At 30.2% G+C, this 19,537-nt stretch overlaps 1 protein-coding gene, 1 long non-coding RNA gene and 2 other non-coding genes across 4 annotated transcripts; all 4 read left to right on the plus strand.

Moving 5' to 3' along the window:
* Window positions 1–2,921: 2,921 nt before the first annotated feature.
* LOC130895655 (uncharacterized) lies at window positions 2,922–4,184 on the plus strand. The gene is made up of 2 exons (XR_009059483.1): window positions 2,922–3,243; window positions 3,922–4,184. It is a non-coding gene; the product is annotated as an uncharacterized LOC130895655 (long non-coding RNA).
* A 1,169-nt stretch (window positions 4,185–5,353) lies between these two features.
* LOC130895656 (translation elongation factor 2) lies at window positions 5,354–11,607 on the plus strand. The gene is made up of 10 exons (XM_057803090.1): window positions 5,354–5,497; window positions 5,883–6,097; window positions 6,848–7,041; window positions 7,099–7,307; window positions 7,528–8,431; window positions 8,497–8,731; window positions 8,974–9,172; window positions 10,085–10,333; window positions 10,627–10,884; window positions 11,151–11,607. Exons 1-10 carry the CDS (start codon window positions 5,495–5,497, stop codon window positions 11,217–11,219), a joined length of 2,535 nt encoding a protein of 844 aa, XP_057659073.1. The 5' UTR covers window positions 5,354–5,494; the 3' UTR covers window positions 11,220–11,607.
* A 256-nt stretch (window positions 11,608–11,863) lies between these two features.
* LOC130896071 (small nucleolar RNA SNORD31) lies at window positions 11,864–11,929 on the plus strand. The gene has a single exon (XR_009059520.1). It is a non-coding gene; the product is annotated as a small nucleolar RNA SNORD31 (small nucleolar RNA).
* An 844-nt stretch (window positions 11,930–12,773) lies between these two features.
* On the plus strand, window positions 12,774–12,843 carry LOC130896069 (small nucleolar RNA SNORD31). Its single transcript, XR_009059518.1, has one exon. It is a non-coding gene; the product is annotated as a small nucleolar RNA SNORD31 (small nucleolar RNA).
* The last annotated feature ends 6,694 nt before the right edge of the window (window positions 12,844–19,537 follow it).

The raw sequence follows: 19,537 nt of genomic DNA on the forward strand, positions 1-19,537 counted from the left end.
AATAAAATTAAACAAACTTCACCGAATATAACATTTTATTATTTCATTGAAGAAATAATGTCATTCCGTATACTACCAATTAAGTTTTTTATCCTGAATTAGCTACATCGTTTTTTTGTTCAGTCAAACGGGTGTTATATTTGTGTCAAGACGGTCCTGTACGACTATGCACGGCTGCTTCTAATTTTCCCAAAAGAATCGAATAGTTTTTAAATCTATTTATGATTCGAAACCGGTTCTCGATTCTTTTCGACAATCGAAAACAATTTTAATTGTTTTAAATGAATTATAAATAATTTCTATTTTTATCAAATTATCGAGATCAATTATTAATTTTCAAAAAAAAACAAATTTGATAACTGAAATGGATTGACTTTAAGAGATACGTAGTATGACACAATCGATTAAAATGATCATTAATATGACGCTAGTAATACAGAAACTCATATTTATAAAACGTATAATCGACTTTTAACTTATTGAAACGAGATAGCAATAAAAGTATTCCTTTTGATCTCTTCTGACAGCTGTCATTTTAATACCCACTATTTGATATCGTTTCTTTTTACTAAATCTTTATACTGTAATTTTCAACGATAATATTATAATTTATCTACTATATTATAAAATTAAACTATTTATTTTAAGTCGTATCAAAAGTAATATGTATAGGAAAAAAACAATTCATTAAAATAGTTTGAATATTTACGAAAACGACAAAACTTCATTTTCAGTTTCTAAAGCTTTTTCGGTTCACGTGTTTGTGAGTTATAACGTAAAAGTTCACTATAATAGACTTTAAATAACACAATATAAGCTTAAAACAATAATGAATTGATTGAAACTTTGTAAAAGAAATCACAAAACGCCTAACATACAAACTCTCACAGTGTTGCCAAAAGTGGTAGTTATTTCTTGACTCTACTATACTACACTAGACGAATTCATACACAATCCGTATTACTTTTTCTACTACGTAGTTAAATTCGCTATATTGCAAAACTATATAAATCTTCTCATTTATTAAGTTAAAGAATATTTAGAATTATAAATATTTATAAAAAGAATATGAATGTATTTACGTAAAACTATATATATATATATATATATATATATATATATATATATATATATATATATATATATATATATATATATCATCCATAAAAACAATCCCAACATAGAATGAATTCAGTGCAGACTAAATTGTCATAGTAATGGTTCAGTGTGAAAATGACACTTGCGTGTAAACGTACGTTGAACCCAATTTTTTTGCGTCGACGTAGGACCTACTTCAATATTTTTTATTATTAAATAGTATTTTTAAATTTTATGTCTTTCTTAATGTGGTAAAATAAATTTATTAAACTTAATATTTTGTTTGATTTCCTACTACTTCAAATAGACGTACGTCAAGGATGATAAATTGTTAGTTTATAACATAGATGGCAATACATACATCCTTTTGTTTCAATTTCCTTTTTACAGCATATTATCCTGCTCGGAAGCTGAATAATTATTACAACAATACGATATAAAACTTAGAAAATATTTCAAATCAAATCAAAAACCAAATGTCACAAATGCTGAAAATTCAGAGAATTTCTTAAAGATGGCGTTACAAACACTAAATAGAGTCCAAAGTCCGACTAATAATCTCGAGTTCGTTGAAAGCATAGACGCGCGTATAAATTTTTGTGAGGATACAATACTAGATTTATTTTTGCAACCTACCTTCATACTCTTACAAACTTAGCATTGTCAACAGTGAAAAGTTGACGTGTTTAAAAGTCTTTTGTTTCAGGAGTTAATATAATTCAAGTTGTATTTGGAATTATGGAGATTAATGCTTCTGAGTATTTAGTTTCACTATTATTAATCATCAAATTAGAAAATTTGCTACAACAAATAACTTTTCAGCTACTATCGTCAAGTCTTTTGCTAATGCAATTAGAATTTTAATGTCATTGTCATTCGACAATTTAACAGCATTTCAGTAACTGCGGTTTTGTTTACATTGTCTTAATCTGAATCTAGGTAAAAATATACCTGTTGACCTTAATATCAAATTATTATTTTGATATAACTACAATTAATTAATAATTTTAAAGTTGACGTCCAGTGCAAGTTCACTCGGCACTGATCATCGACTTTCCTACTTCGGTCCATGCCGAGTATGAAAAATGATGTCTGGTTAGGCAACACACAATACTGCACGTATAACCAAAAAATGTTATTCAATATTCATAGATAGATATAAACTGTAATTTATGTAAATAGTAAGTTTTCTGAGGTATAATCTATAATTTCAGTGAAATATTAATATGTAGGTACATGTATAATATACATTTATATATTATATAAATGTATAAATTTAAGGATGTGACGATAATGGTTTCAAATGGACAAAAAAACTGAGATTGGGAGGACACATACAGTGTTGCCATGCGTTATAAAAACAACTGATTATCAAAACGTTAGGCATTTCAGTAGTGATTTATTCAATTGCTATAAATAATTTACTAGAACTATAAAATTTAGAGCTTAAAATTTGATAATGTAAGAAATTAATACAAGATTTTTTGTGACAACGCTGTTTCGTATCCAGAATGCACAATCATTGAAAAAAAATGAGAATTTGATTATATTCTTTAAAAAATAATAGTAGGTAACGTTATAAAGTGGCATGGGATACACTGTACTGTCCTTGTATATCTTATACAACATGTCAGTTAAAGCGAAGTGAAAATATTTGACTAGTAAAACTTTTTTCTAGGAATAAGCGAATTAAAAATTATCATGAATGCTACACGTAACTGGAAAAGATTAAATGAAACATATGATAAATCGTCATTGAGTTGAATTTATTAAAAAACAAGTACATCTATGCTGCAATTAATCTGAAAATTACATAACGAAACGTTAGTTTCCATGCAAAATAGTATAATAAAACTAATACTCTTCAAATAAAAGTTAATCAAAGTAATTTAAAAACAAGAATTTATTTTTTTACTCGTGCCATACACTAAATCCTTATATTTATTTGTTTTAAATTGAAGAAACAACTTAAAGGGGTATAAATATCACCATAGTTAATAATTTTATTCAGAATAGTTTCGTTAGCATCAAGTTATTTGTCTATTAAGTAAAAGTTTTACAAATATTTTGACAAGATGAAATTCTTCATTGGTTTTTTGTTTTTGGCTTTAGTAGCTGTTGCTTGTTGTCAAGATCTAACTGCAGGTAAGTTAAAAAATATTCAAATTATTTCAAATACTACTGAATTAACTAAATTTTATCGAAATTCTTTTGTTCAATTTTAACTAGATATAGGATATGAATTACAATCGTGCAACAGCGCTTTCTGTAACAAATAAAAAATGAGACTTTTTAGGTTATAATTCCAAAAAGATTCTACCTAAAGTATATTAACAATATTTTATCTGAAAATATTAATGTAAAAGCCGATAAAATAGCTTTTACACAATATTATAGCGTTTAAAAATTCATTGGAGTTCTATTCTTTTAGTACGACAATTATTAAACAAAATACATACGCACAACTAGCATACCTATTAGTGGCGTAGTTACTTTAAATTCTTATTTTCATTAAATTTCATTTCGTCACATTAAAAAACGTTATTTTAATATCGTATTTTCCGAAATAAAATTATAATTGTGGACTTAAACATGAAAATATACTTTCTTGATGAAATAAAACCAAAAAAAAATTGTCTCAAGATTAACGGCTAGGGCACACCACAGAACATACCTAAGTATTATAGGTGTGTTCTGTGGTGCACGCTGTCAATAAACCACTTATTTAAAAAACATACTACGTTCCATGCATGAGGAATCATAGCAATGCTCTCATTAAAATATGTTTCATTAATTTTTCTGTACTACTACAATACATTTCAGATGAGGTTATTAACATTATCCAAGCGAAAAATCCCACTCTCAACTGTATTGGACTTCAGTGCAGACTTAGCTGCGTACAAAGTGGAAGCAGATCTGGATACTGTGAAAACGATGCTTGCGTCTGTGTACCTACTTCATAAACATCAAAACTATATAATCTAGTTTAGCTAAACTTCATAATTTGACGTATTAATTTAGTTTCTTTGCATGTAATATTTTCTTATGTTATGGTAATATGATATAATAAATTGATGAAGCATTAATTTGGGTTTTAATAAGTTTTTGAAAATATAATTATAATTTTCAATGATTTCAAATAATATTTATATACATACATAACAAATTAAAAAAAAAATTAACAGTACGTGATTTGAACTCACGACCTAAAAATGGTTACTATAACCGTGTTCTAAGCTCCCGGGTGATGTAATAACACTTCCCTAGTACAGTCGCAACGCTTGCGCACAACGAATCGGGTCTGAATAAGTGAGATAGAAGAATGCAATTGCTGTGTATCTTAGTGGACGACTTACGGGGATTACCAATATATGAGTATTAAATATTTGGATTTGTCACTACTCTCTATCTCGTTGTTAAAATTAAAAACTTTTTATTCTCCTCCCTTGCCTTCCTCCCCGCTCGCCGGAAACTGACGTAACTGTGATCCAATCAGAATAGAGAAGAAAGAGATACAGAGTGGTATACCGACGTATTTTTTTTATCTATCAGTAGTTCGCGCTCCCTAAAACTAGCTTCCGTATTTGGCTCTCTCTATCTTTAATATCAATTCTATGTAGGTTTGTACACGAATGTTAAAAGGATATCAAATATTTGTCATTTATTTGACGTGATAAGATCCTGGACTAATTTTATTTATATTTTTAGTAAAATCGAAGTATAAATCTGAAAATAACACTGCTGATATTCCTATTCTGTAAATACTTGTGTACAATGAACTAGGTAGAAAAAAATTCTTAAACAAAATACGAAATGTTTTTTAAATATGCCAAAACTTATTTGATCAAAAAAGTTGACAAGCTATTGCATATCAATTAGTCAACTATAGTAGAAATTATATCGCAAAAGTAAGAATTTTGCCATATTGAATTAGGTACGTCATTATTTTGGTGAAAAAATAATACAAAAGTTATTAAAATAATATCATTCTGGAACTAGTTAAAATGTAATATCAAATCTAACAGGAGCAGGGTGGTTTTATTTAATCTATAAAATAGTGAAATAAGCTTCATATTTTGTTTTCTCATTATAACAACGTAATTTAACCTCAATTATGTTATAAGACTATTTTTCTAATATTTTTTGTAAGCATAGGTAATAGTAAATAAATTAACCACAACTACTACATAGGCAATATATATACACAAATGACAATTCGAACATTTCGCTAAAAATTGCCTTGCGCTGAACATATGTCATTGTTGGCTACAATGTTTAACTGTCCAGTGTCTACGTCGTGGCAGAGATTGTTCGGTCTCTTTCTTTCGAAGGAGTGCGCCAACGTTGGCGTATCGTAAGTTTTGGTTGTGCTTAAAAAAATCATCAAACATCCAAAATGGTAAGCACTAATATTCAATTTTATTATGATTAAATATTAATGCAAACATAGCTGCATTATATTCGATTAAAATTTTATGTAAAATGACCGGTTGTGTTGAAATAAATATTTTTAGTGATATTGCACAACAGTATGAAAGGTCCCTACTTTGATGTTTACTGATTGTTTCACTAAACTTTTTCCATATTGTGTACAATTTATAACAAATTGACATTATATTATTGACTATATTTTCAAATTTATTTGAATAGATCTTCGAAAAACTCAAAATATGGTTAGTTATTCTATACCATTTCTTCAAAGAAAAAAAGAAAATAGTTACATATTGATTTAATAGAGCGATTTAAATGTATCTTTTAAATACTAATAATAATGTTTGTTTTAGGTGAACTTTACGGTAGACGAAATCAGAGCCATGATGGACAAAAAAAGAAATATTCGTAATATGTCCGTTATAGCCCATGTGGACCATGGTAAATCGACTTTGACTGATTCCTTAGTATCCAAAGCTGGTATAATTGCTGGTGCCAAAGCCGGAGAAACACGTTTCACCGATACTAGAAAAGATGAACAAGAACGTTGTATTACAATCAAGTCAACGTAAGTGCACTTTATTTTCTTTAAAATCTTTTTTTAAATCGTCAAAACTAATTTTTACCTTTTTGTACTGATAGGATAATTCAATATTGCACAATCTTCGGAAATGTTAGTTTGTCTTGTTTATAATTTTTTTTATTAACGTGCGAATTTTTATAATAAATGAAAAATAAATGTATTGTACAAAGTCTTTGTTTATGATTATTCAATAGATTTTAGTAAAATCAGATTTTTAAATCTTTGCTTAGGTGTATTGATACATTTCTGATACATTTGTATTAAAAACCAATGTTCCTATTGAGACTTGTTTATTTCCTTTTAACATTGAAAAATTTACATTAAAAAGGTGTTTAAATGTAATTACACTTATTTTTACACTATATTTCCTTCATTTCAATCATCATGTCAGCGATGGCTGAAAAGTAAATGGTTATAAGTGACATTTTAATAACTTAGTAGGACAATTTAAATTTGTTTAGTATTGTTTTTATCTATTTATTTCTCATGTGGATTTTTAAAATCTGAAGACTAATTTTGTAAGATCCAAGACAAAGGTCTCAACATTCCTAATATTGATTGATAATTTCTTGGCAAAACAATTTAACCACTTGTCCTAAATATTGATTCTTGCTATTGTGACATCTTATTAATTCTCTTTATCCTATTATGAGTTGCTGTTTTTTTAATTTATTACTATTTTTGATTATCCAAATGCCTAATGACAACTACTATGGAATCCCTTCATATTTTCAGTGCCATTTCTATGTTCTTTGAACTGGAAGACAAGGATCTTGTCTTCATCACCAACCCAGATCAACGTGAAAAAGAAGAGAAAGGTTTTTTGATCAACTTGATTGATTCTCCTGGGCACGTAGACTTTTCATCAGAAGTAACTGCTGCTCTTCGTGTTACTGATGGTGCTCTTGTAGTAGTGGATTGTGTATCCGGTAAGTAGTAAATATATGATATTTAATTTGAATAAGTCAACATTTTCAACTTACTAGGTGTATGTGTCCAAACGGAAACTGTATTACGTCAAGCTATTGCTGAACGTATCAAGCCAATTTTATTCATGAACAAGATGGACCGTGCTCTATTGGAGTTGCAATTGGATTCTGAAGAATTATATCAAACCTTCCAACGTATTGTAGAAAATGTTAACGTTATCATTGCCACTTACAATGATGACAGTGGTCCAATGGGTGAAGTTAGAGTAAGTAGATTATTGAAATTCATATTATTAATTTATTGAGTCACTTCTTAATTGTTAGACTTTTTAATAGCTAATAACGGTATCTGGCTCAAAGATCAAACTCATATTTTGCCCTGCAGTAAATAATTTGATGTTTACTGCAGTTTCCTACAGTGAAACATTAAAAAAATTAATGATATTAAACCTTTTGAAATTTGAAACAAACAATTTTATTATTTAGGTTGATCCCAGCAAAGGTTCAGTAGGTTTTGGTTCAGGTCTTCACGGATGGGCCTTTACTCTCAAACAATTCTCTGAAATGTATGCAGAAAAATTCAAGATTGATGTTGTTAAACTAATGAACCGATTGTGGGGAGAAAACTTCTTCAATGCCAAAACCAAGAAATGGGCCAAACAAAAGGATGATGACAACAAACGTTCCTTCTGTATGTACATCTTGGATCCCATTTACAAGATCTTTGATTCAATTATGAATTACAAGAAAGAAGAATACGAAGCGCTCCTTCCTAAATTAGGTATTACCATCAAACACGAAGACAAAGACAAAGATGGTAAACAGTTATTGAAAGTAGTAATGAGAACTTGGTTGCCTGCTGGTGAAGCTTTACTTCAGATGATTGCCATCCATTTGCCATCTCCTGTAGTAGCTCAAAAATACAGAATGGAAATGTTGTATGAAGGACCTCAAGATGACGAAGCTGCGATCGGTATCAAAAGCTGCGACCCCAATGCACCATTAATGATGTACATCTCTAAAATGGTACCGACTTCAGATAAAGGTCGATTCTATGCTTTCGGTCGTGTATTTTCCGGTAAAGTTGCTACCGGTATGAAAGCCCGTATCATGGGACCCAACTACACCCCTGGTAAAAAGGAAGATTTATATGAAAAAGCTATCCAACGTACTATCCTGATGATGGGTCGTTATGTTGAAGCCATTGAAGACGTACCATCTGGTAACATCTGTGGTTTAGTTGGTGTTGATCAATTTTTGGTCAAGACTGGTACTATCACCACTTTCAAAGATGCCCACAATTTGAAGGTCATGAAGTTCAGTGTGTCCCCTGTAGTACGTGTCGCTGTAGAACCCAAAAATCCCGCTGATCTACCTAAACTTGTTGAAGGTGAGCATAAAGAGATTTTTAGAATAGCCGGTGTGTATGTATCATTTTTTTTTGTTTCTTTTCAGGATTAAAACGGCTCACCAAATCTGATCCTATGGTACAATGTATTATTGAAGAATCTGGTGAACACATCATTGCTGGAGCTGGTGAATTGCATCTTGAAATTTGCCTTAAAGATTTAGAAGAAGATCACGCTTGCATTCCCATCAAAAAATCTGATCCAGTTGTATCTTACCGTGAAACAGTCAGTGAAGAATCTGATCAAATGTGTTTATCAAAATCGGCCAACAAACACAACAGGTAGGTAAATTAAATTTAAAACTAATTCTTTTCAATTTTCGGCCACCACAGACAATATTGAATAGTATTTATGCTATTCAGTACTCGCAAATGGTGGCAGATTGAATTGTCTTTTAAGTTTCGTCCTTAGAGTTTATCAGCTCTCTGGTCTGAATAGGGGGACAAACATCTAATTTTAATGCTAAGAGATTTTGGAATAAATTTTATTTATTGATAGTTTGGTAATAGTTTTATTATTTCAGATTGTTCATGAAAGCTTGCCCAATGCCTGATGGTCTAGCTGAAGACATCGATGAAGGACAAGTCAATCCACGTGACGATTTCAAAGTTCGTGCACGTTATCTTGGAGAAAAGTACGATTATGATGTAACTGAAGCCCGTAAAATCTGGTGTTTTGGTCCTGACGGAACTGGACCTAATATTCTTGTCGATTGTACTAAGGTTAGTAGAATTTGGTTTTAATTTCTTTCTAGTCTTAACAAAACATTTTATGGAATATCAATGTGAACGTTCTAATTATGGTTATTCATTTTTCTATCAATCTTCTATGAACGAATAACAAATGAACTTATTTCAGATAATATTTTATCTTTTAATCATTTTTATTGTATTCAAATTACATTGATTCTAATACCGCCTCAATAAGGCCTGGGAAATGTTCATTCGAATGTGTTTTTGGTCCAAATTGGGCAAACGTGGTACTCAAAGCGAAGATAGATTAAGCATGCACAATTCTTCAATGGAGAGGGAGTTCCTTTGATATGTTGATTGACTTTTAAATCGCTGGTTGTCTCAGTTTTTACCAGCCCCGAACGTCAGTCAAATTGATACCCCTGGTCAAAAATATCATTATGCCATAAAACAGTCGCAAGTTTTATCTTAGATACCACCAAATGAAGATTTATAGACCTTGTTATTCAAGCCTTTTAAATAACTACCCTTAATGACTGCAAAATAAACTTTCTTCCAATGTTGAACAGATTTTCTTTAACCAATAGTTGTGGTATTCAGATGGAATCTTGATTATGTTGATCTTTTTAAAGGGAATCTAGAACCCTTCCTACCCTAGAATTTTTTTCTTATTCAATCCTAAGTCACCTTTACTGTAGGATGTATAGCTGTTTGTTTGGCGATCAAGCTATATTCTTTTTACTTCAAGCCTTAATATCTTATGTTTGCTCTGTTATACCTTTCCATTTTATTCCCTTAATCCCAGCAGCTTCTTTACATGTTCCATCCACACGTCTCCCTTTTCTCAACTGTCTCCTCTAAATCTCTTTCTCATTGCCATCGACACTATCTCTTTGAGTCTTCTTAAACATTTATTTATTTTTGTAACTTTACTGATTTCAGGGAGTGCAATATCTTAACGAAATCAAGGACTCTGTAGTGGCCGGTTTCCAATGGGCCACCAAAGAAGGTGTATTATCAGAAGAAAACTTGAGAGGAGTCAGATTCAATATTTATGATGTAACATTACATGCTGACGCTATTCATCGTGGTGGTGGTCAAATCATTCCAACAACTCGTAGGTGTTTATACGCTTGTTTATTGACAGCTTCGCCCAGACTCATGGAACCTATCTACAAATGTGAAATTATGGTAAGTAATTTTCTGGAAAGTTATAAGGTAACATCTTTTCCCTTCCAGCACACCTAGAACCACTAAATAGTTTGGTATTTGGTAACATTGTTGCTATTTACGAAACTATGACTTAGTTGGTAGTGCAATGGAAGAAGATAAAATAGATCTTGCATTCAAACGCTGTCACGGGACCTCTATCTTTATGTCTGGTTGTGACATGCTACGGTGTAAGATGTACAACTCATTATTGTTGAACAATTCCATATATTAAGTTGAACTTTAATAAATCATTCTATGTGTTATGTTTATAGTGTCCTGAAATTGCTGTTGGTGGTATCTATGGTGTTTTAAATAGAAGACGTGGTCACGTTTTTGAGGAATCCCAGATAGCTGGTACACCTATGTTCTTAGTAAAAGCCTATTTACCAGTAAATGAATCGTTCGGTTTCACCGCCGATTTGAGATCAAACACAGGAGGGCAGGCATTCCCACAATCAGTCTTTGACCATTGGCAAATCTTACCAGGGGATCCATTCGAACCTAACAGCAGACCATACGGTATTGTCCAGGTAAGTTTTTCTCTTTTTATATAAGATGTTTCACTACTAGTTTGGTGAAGTAGTTCAAACATACCCTATTATATATATATATATATATATATATATATATATATATATATATATATATATATATATATATATTTGTGTATGTATTGGAATTTGAGTTAGTGAAATAGTTCAAATGTACCATATTATGTACATTTGTGTATCTATTGGAATCTTTAGAAAAAATAATTTTTTTAGAACATATTTTGGAATGTATGTTTTTTTTTCAGGAAACACGTAAGAGGAAGGGTCTCAAAGAAGGACTACCAGACCTAGCACAGTATCTGGATAAATTATAAGCATTCAAGGAAATTAACTTTGTACAGATTATTTAATAAATTTATTTCAATTTACTCACTTTTTTTTCTATAGTTGATTGTATTTTTGATAATTTTTATTCTTAAACTGTCCTTGGTTGAATTTTGCGAGAAATTAAATAATCTGCAAATAGATATTGTTATATAATTTTTGTTATTTATCCGGATATTTGTATATTTACAATATTTTTTGACATCAAAAGTAAATTCTGTTGAAATTAAATCTTGAGTATTTATTTGGTATCAATGGGTTTTTTTCGCGTAACTTTAAACCTGGCTTCTGTATATTTTATGTTAGGTGTACTGATTAATGTTAATTTTAATATTTTTTGAAATATGTAAAATAAAACTCAGTTTTTTTAACAAAAAATTGGTTTTACTTTGGAAATTGATAAACCACTACGCGATTTAGATCATTTATTTTAATTTGCTCAGATTTTCAAATTGCCAATTAACAAAATTTTTAAGTAACCTGTACAAAGTTTTTGTTGGATATTTTTCAGCGTAACTGTCAAGACATTCAGGAATTATATGGTGAGTTTATTTTGAATTCCTGTAAGTTTTATTCCAATCTTTGAATTAATAGTTTCTTATAATTTTATAAGACACATTATTTAATGAATTTGATTTCTATGATGAACATTTTTACCGCCCCAGGCTGATAGTTATGAGTGATTGGATGTACTGATATTCTAAAAACAATTTTATTTATAAAATCTCACGATAAATTATATCTAAAAGCGATTTTTCTTACAGATTTCGTTCTACGATCGATTGGGAGATTCATACAAGTATTTTTGAAAAGGTGAGTCGATAAAAATTTTATCATCTAATTGTAATTTCAATCGATTGTTGATAGTCATTTATAACTTTTTATTGTAAATTTTCACGTTTTTCTAAAATCACCAGTTAAATTTTCTTATATTTTGTTCCAATTAGAGGTCCTATAAACAAAGTTCGTTGAATTCAAATAAGGAAAATCAAATAGAATTTGAATCAGTTGGACTACACTCGTGACCAGAAAAATCGCATATTGGGGTTTAATGTGGGGCCAGTAGCTGGTCTTTTTGCCTCCAAAGTCTTCTTTTTGTCAAGCCACTCCTCGCAGTTTTCTGAGCTCTTACTAGTGAGGTCGCGATTTCTCAGCTATCTGCCAACAATTAATCGGTCATCTTTTTCGGATGTTCATCTTTTCTGGAACAACGTCTTTGATGAAAGTTACCAATCTTTTGGTAACCACGGTAAATTCTAGACTTACACGTGTTCAGCGAACCAGCGATTTCTTGGTGACTGACCATGTCTCAATAGGGTGACCGCTTTATCACTTGTGTGTCCATTTTCAGGTAGAATTGATGAAATGTTTTCTCTAATTATTGTTATACTATGATTCGCAGCTTGAAATATATATTTTCCTACAGAATTTACATAAAAAAACTTCTTATTTTACGTAATCAACGATTTTTGAAAATAATGATCTTTTTTTATAATATTTATTAAAAAGATGTTGTGTTGTCCATTAGGATAGTTGCTAGCTGATTTTAAAATGATGATTGTGATTACCGCCCCAGTCTGATAATTTGTGACTGATTGGTTATTCTGAATAATTAAATTTATTTGTTGAACATTTTCATCTGCTACGAACATTAAATATTAATTGTTTTTGTTCTAATTACAGGTATACAGTTGGTATAGTTGCTTGCTGCAAAAAAATGAACAACTTTGTATATTTCGGTGAGTATTTATATTATTTGAAACCATACTTCATTCTCATTGTTTTTATGATGATCATTTAGCTGGAGAAGTAATTTGTATTTTCTGACACAACACATTTTACGATGTTTATTGCCAAAAGGATTCTGATAAATCAATTATGATAAAAATTTGAAAATGTATTTGAATATTGTTGTTAACAGATTTTTGTTTTATTTCAGAACCAGATTATCAAACCTAATGTTCATGGTAAGTAACTTTAGATAAGATTCAAACACAAATTCATTCAGTTTCTTTTCCAAATTTAACAGTTTATACCCTATAGTAGTACACTACAATTTTTTTTATGTAAATTGCTTTCAAATTGAATTGTCTCATAAATTTTCATTATTTTTAAAACAATTTCTTTGTGAAACGTCTTATTTTCAATGATGATTGTTCTATCACAGACCTGTTCTGACCCTCTTATTTGAAGACATAAAGAACGGCCAACTGATTATGTATCGCAATTATTTAAAAATGTTTTTATTGCACTACGACTGAAATTGATAAATCCTTTCTTTCCAGGTTGTTTTTTACACTTTCTGCCACCTGTCTTAAGAACTGTTTTTTAAGGTACGTACACAATTGAAATTAAATTTTTTTATAATAGCATAATGAACAGCTAAGTACATAGGCCTTTTGATGTAATCCCCACTTGACATTACCAAAAGCTGATGTCCTTTGAAAAACTTATCATGCTTTGACTTTAACCTTTTGATGCTTTCCTAAGTATTCGAACCGCACGTGTCAGTTCTGGGCATTCACAGGTGACGTGGTCTACAGTTTCATCCTCCTCCATACACCAGTGGCACTTTGAATACATAACCGTATTTGGAAATGATGATTGTTCTATCACAGACCTGTTCTGACCCTCTTATTTTGAAGACATAAAGAACGGCCAACTGATCACAGTTTAAAATAAATTTAAATATTCCAACTCAAAAACAGAAGAATTTATTTGGTTTCTTGTTTCAGGTTCATTGTTCCAATTCGTCGCTAAAAATCATCTTTTTTTTTTTTAAGGTAAGAGTTTTAATTTTAACAATTGTTTCCAAAATTATTTTTTTTTTTTAATGATGATTTAAACTTAGGACACCTAAGATACATCCGTGGATTACGAACAGTTAAATATCTGATATTTTATATTTGAAACATCTTAAATTTGTTTTTCGATTTGAAACCTCTATCAACATGTTTTTTTTTATTTGTTTATAGAAATGGAGGTGGAATTGAATCAGTGGAACAAAATTTTTAATAAAATTAAAATGTGAGTATTGTTTGTTTTATTAATAGGGTTTTACTTGATTAGTCGAAAACCAATATACTGCCATTTTCATGTTTTACAAATTGTCTCCTTCCCATGGTCTTTAGTGAAACATTAAACTTTGATAAATTGAGAACTTTTATTAACCGAAGCATTTCACAACTTTTAGTTAGTTTGAGTCTTTATTATAGCAGTAGCCTTAATTTGGTTACATTCTATCAAGCATATATATGACTCATCTGTCACTACAAAAAGGGCTTCTTTGGTCTCCTAGAGAAGTATTTGAATAAGGGTAAAGAGGTTTTTTCTCTTTCAAAGTCATTGCATTGTTTTTTTTATGTTTCAACTTGTTCCTATGTACTTCTTCAGAAGATTAACAGAAAGTGTTGCTTTTGATCAGAAAAGTTGTTTCGGCTCTGTGACCTGTTTAATATAGCGCAACTTTGTTTATTCTTGGTTCAAACTAGAGTTTAATTTATAGTTCAGAATAAATTTTCACCCTAGGTTGTAAAATTGCTCCTTTATGATGAATATAGCTCCTGTTGAGATTGTAATCGATGAATACTGATTAGTCTTTCTGATTTTTTACTTGAATTTTCCACAATTTAACTAATTCACCTTAATTCAATTTGTTTAAATGTATAATTTGTTGTAGGTCGTCGTACTCTACAGTTAGGATATTGATAACGAGGTAAGAACAACTTTACCTTCCCGGCTGGAGAATCTTCCTCAGGAAGTAGTATTCAGCCTCGGTTAAAGAATATATAAATAACTTAATTAGCCGAATGGCAGCTATCAAATTCAATTTCAAAAAAGATTTTTTTTGTACACAATTTTAATATGATGATTCCGTATGTTGCCATCTGAAATTCATGTGGACCTAACTTCCTTGGATGTCTGAAATTATGAGAACTGTGAATAGTTGAAAATTGTCAAAATGTGAAAAAATTTCATCTATTTTTTTTTTTCAGATCTCGTCATCATACAAATATACAAGGTAAATATAATTTCAAATAATATATTTCAACAAGTCTTATTTACAAAATGAGTTTCGTAGTAGTAAATTTTAAGATTTGGTTCTTTGTCTATAATTGAACAGGTTTAAAGGAAATCTATGTTTTGAAATTCATTTAAAACATTTAACTTAAATGTGCATTAAAAAGTAAAAAAAAAAACTAGAACTAGGCTAGATAAGTTATTTTTATTGATCCTATTGGGTGGGGTATATTTAAACACAAAGTAATTTGTCTTAATTTTCAATTCATGTACACAGTTCACTATGCCCAGCTAATTTATAAATTAAAACACTATTTATTAATCAAAACTACAAATTTGTGTTGAAACGGTGAAAAACCAGCAGATATATTCAAAGCTAGCAATTGGAGTTCCTATTGTCACTCTAAAATCTATAAGCATTGTTATTAGAGTGAGTGAAACTCATTTTGTGCTGGGTTTTGCCGTTTTTTAGAATATTTAAACTCTGCATGATTCCCTATAATCTGCCGTTTGGCTGGTAAAAAAATTCGCAAATTATTTGTGAAATGATGAAAATTTATATCGATAAAAGAGGGCTAATTGACCTAAAGAGTGGAGACAAAAAAAATAATTAAATGATACAGATTTATAATATATGTATATATATATATATATATATATATATATATATATATATATATACTCGAAATGATGAAAATGTATGTTGCCATCTGAAATTTATGAGGACCTAACTTCCTTGGATGTCTGAAATTATGAGAACCGTGAATAGTTGATAATTTTCAAAATGCAAAAAAATTTATCTATTTTAATTTTATTTCAGAATGTTTTATCTCAAAATTATTCGAATTACACTTCAAATTGCTTCCTCATCCACCGTATAGTCCAGATCTGGCCCCCAGTGATTAATGAATATTCGTTGATGTAAAAAAATGCTCGCCGGTAAGAAATTCAGCTAAAATGAAGAAGCAATTGACGTTTATTTTGAAGCAAAAGACAAATCTTTCTACAAGCCCGGCATGGAAAAGTTTGTAATGTACAGAAAACGGATCCGATAAAGGTAAATTCCTTCAATTATTTTATTATTATATCTGCAAAAAAATTTAAATGTTTAAATAAAGAAAAACAAAACTGTATGAGAACCTTTCAACAACATATTCAACAGTGTTTCATGTATGAATCTGACTAACCAAACTATATACTGTGGAAAAGAGGTTATGTGGTTTCCGCTAAATAGTAGCGCGTTTCTGTCAAAACTAAGCTCAGCAATTGTCAAATGGTGTCCTACCCCTTTGCAATCATCAAACAAAAAAAATACCGCATGGAATCCTAACATACTAAAATTTTTACTAAATTGGAGGGTTAGGTTAGCATCCCTTCAGGTCCTTTTTTCGTTTGAAGAATCCAAAGGGGTTGAGGGGGAGTGTTTTAACGATTAATTGAAATATTACAATTTGATTCTTCAAACGAAAAAAAAATACCTAAAGGGATGGTTTTCACGCTCTATATTGTTCGGCACAATTTTCTCTATAACATACTGAAATTTCAACGAAATCAGAAGGGTGTAATAGATAATTACCCGGCTTTTTTTATATATATAAAATCAAGGTTTTCTTCGGATTAGTTTTCTTGTTTAGCAAATGGTGTAACAGGTGACATTTTATGATGATTGTTCTATCACAGACCTGTTCTGATCCTTGATGACAAACAGAACGGCCATCTGATAAAATATTTAATCAATTAGGAAAATTTTGAACAAAAAAAAATTTTAACAAATATTTTCTCTTTTACAGATTTAAAAGTATCGCGATGAATCTTCAGCACAGAAGTTAACAAAGGTAAATTAATTTATATGATTATTAAATATTTAATTAAATATTATGTAAATAAGCAGTTTCCATATTTATTTGGTCCCCCTGTAAATATTTTTTTTGGATTCTCAATTCAAAAACCATTTAAATCAATGTTGCCATCCATTTCTAGTATACCAGATGAAAATATTTGAATTGAAACAAGTTTTTTGGAGAATTTCTGTATAGAAATGTTTAGAAAAATATTACCAGTTCTTATGGTAGCACTTGTACTCAACTGTATGGCAGGAAATGCGATTTTAGTTGTTTTTTATAATCAAAATGCATATTTAGCAAAATATTGACATTTTTGTATGAATCCGATTTAGTATTAAGTGAAACGTTTATATGATGACAGTACAACATATCCAGACTTTATATCTGGTGGATTATTAACTGCTCAACAGGTCTGAGTATTTTAAAAACTACAATTTTTGTTTGTTAAACATTTTTTAAGTATTTTCAATTTTCATCTCTTGATTTCAGATATTGAAGAGAAACGTTGTCGTTTTATCAACTACAAAATTTTATTCAGGTAAATATTAAAAATTCAGAAAAAAAAATAAACAAATAATAAAGTCGGAACAACAATAATTTCATTTATTTAATAATTTTTTCTGATACTAATTGGTTTATGGAATGAAACATAACCTCTAATGACATGACTTCCATTTAAGCCAATTGACGTCTATTCTCATTTGATCGATATCTTATGATGTCTATTGACGTCGGTTCGTGTCATTTGAGGTAATTTTGGATCACATTTTGGTTAATTTTATCGTAGTTTTCCGAACGGTTCAGGTAAATAATCGTTGTGATTAGTACACGTTGTTTATCACTGACACCTGTCATAAAATGTTCACTGCCGCGTTCCCTGTGTTGGGTAGGCAACAAACAATCCAGCCACATACCACATTAAAATATGCTGTAATTTGATCATTTTTTCCTAATATCAGCTGCTACAGACGGACGGACTTTTTTTGTACAAAAAGTGGTGAAAAATTATTGTAATGATGATTTTAACTTAGGACACCTAAGATATCTAACTGTGGTTACAAAATAGTTTCTGATCTCAACATTAATCTAAAAAAATTGTTTTGTTGTGTAATTTATACTAAATGCATATTTTTCTTTTTACAGGTTCGAGAATATCCTTTTTGGTACGTATTTCAAATTTATATTAATACAAATTTGTCAACAGTTTAATTATCAAATTAAGTGAAAATATCAATAACATTAGTACCTTACTAAGTTGGAATTATTGGAACTGTTGGTGATATTCACATTTGGTTACACCAATACTCACAATTACACTGTCCGACGCGCGTTTTTATAACCCAAGTTATCGTCTTAGGAGACTGAAGGTCCACACTTTGGTCAAAATGAAACGAGCTCATTTATGACAGAATTTACAAATTCTCTGCCGTTAGTAAGATGCAAGGAGAATTATCATTATTTTACTAATATCTTTGAAAAAAATCGCATCTGAATGATGACAACTTTTTGCTAGACTCCAACATGGTAGTTCAAATTTAATGCTCAACAGGTCTGAAATATACAAACATTATATACAGATATTACCAGATTTTGATGTATTTGCTAAATTTTGACTCCTATTTTCAGATTTATTCAGAAATTATCCAAATTCCTCTAGAATTGTGCAAAATGTAAGTATAATAGATTAATTTCAATAAAATTTTTAAAATTAAAATTTGTTTTATTAAAACTTCCTATTAAACGTCCGGTTTCATAATCCCACCCTAGTTGGCACTTTTAATTAAAGATTCCTTTAACTTGAAGTGAAGTGGTCCCATAACCAGTGGGGGATTTACGAGTAGGTTATAGCCTATGGCGGCAAGTTTCGATTCACAAGATTTGAAATAATTATTTACACTGAAAAGATGAGTTTTGATGAGCCGCGCAAGAGAATTTCAAGTATTTTGAAAAACGTATAGAAAGAATATACTAGAGAAAAGTATAAACACGTAACATAGTTCATGGCAAACTGAATCTAGAATGGTTATCTTTCCCCTCCTAGGACATGACGTCTCGACCGCGCGATAAGTAGCAATCGCGGCTCCTCGGTAGATGTCTCGCTATTATTTATGTTTGTTATTTTTGAATAGCAGGCTCTGATAACTGGGAGTTTACTGTATTGCCTTTCAACAATTATTTGTAATGGAATAATCATGAGGTCAGTAGAGGCAGCAAAAGATGAATAGCCAACTTTTAAACCCGTCAATGCCCATAACAGATTTTATAAATGCGTTAAAAGAAGGTTGGCAAGTCTGGCCGTCGTTTAATAGTTTTTGTCAGGTACTACGGACAATATTCTGTAATTTTCCAATACAAAGTGAAACGTAGAAGTGTGTGTTGGAGAAAGTATTTGTTTTGTCACAAACATTTATTTTGGTTCGATCTTTGGTTGCGTCCTGGTGTGG

This window comes from Diorhabda carinulata, chromosome 6 (genome assembly GCF_026250575.1).
Source record: "Diorhabda carinulata isolate Delta chromosome 6, icDioCari1.1, whole genome shotgun sequence".
In the NCBI taxonomy this organism is placed as follows: domain Eukaryota; kingdom Metazoa; phylum Arthropoda; class Insecta; order Coleoptera; family Chrysomelidae; genus Diorhabda; species Diorhabda carinulata.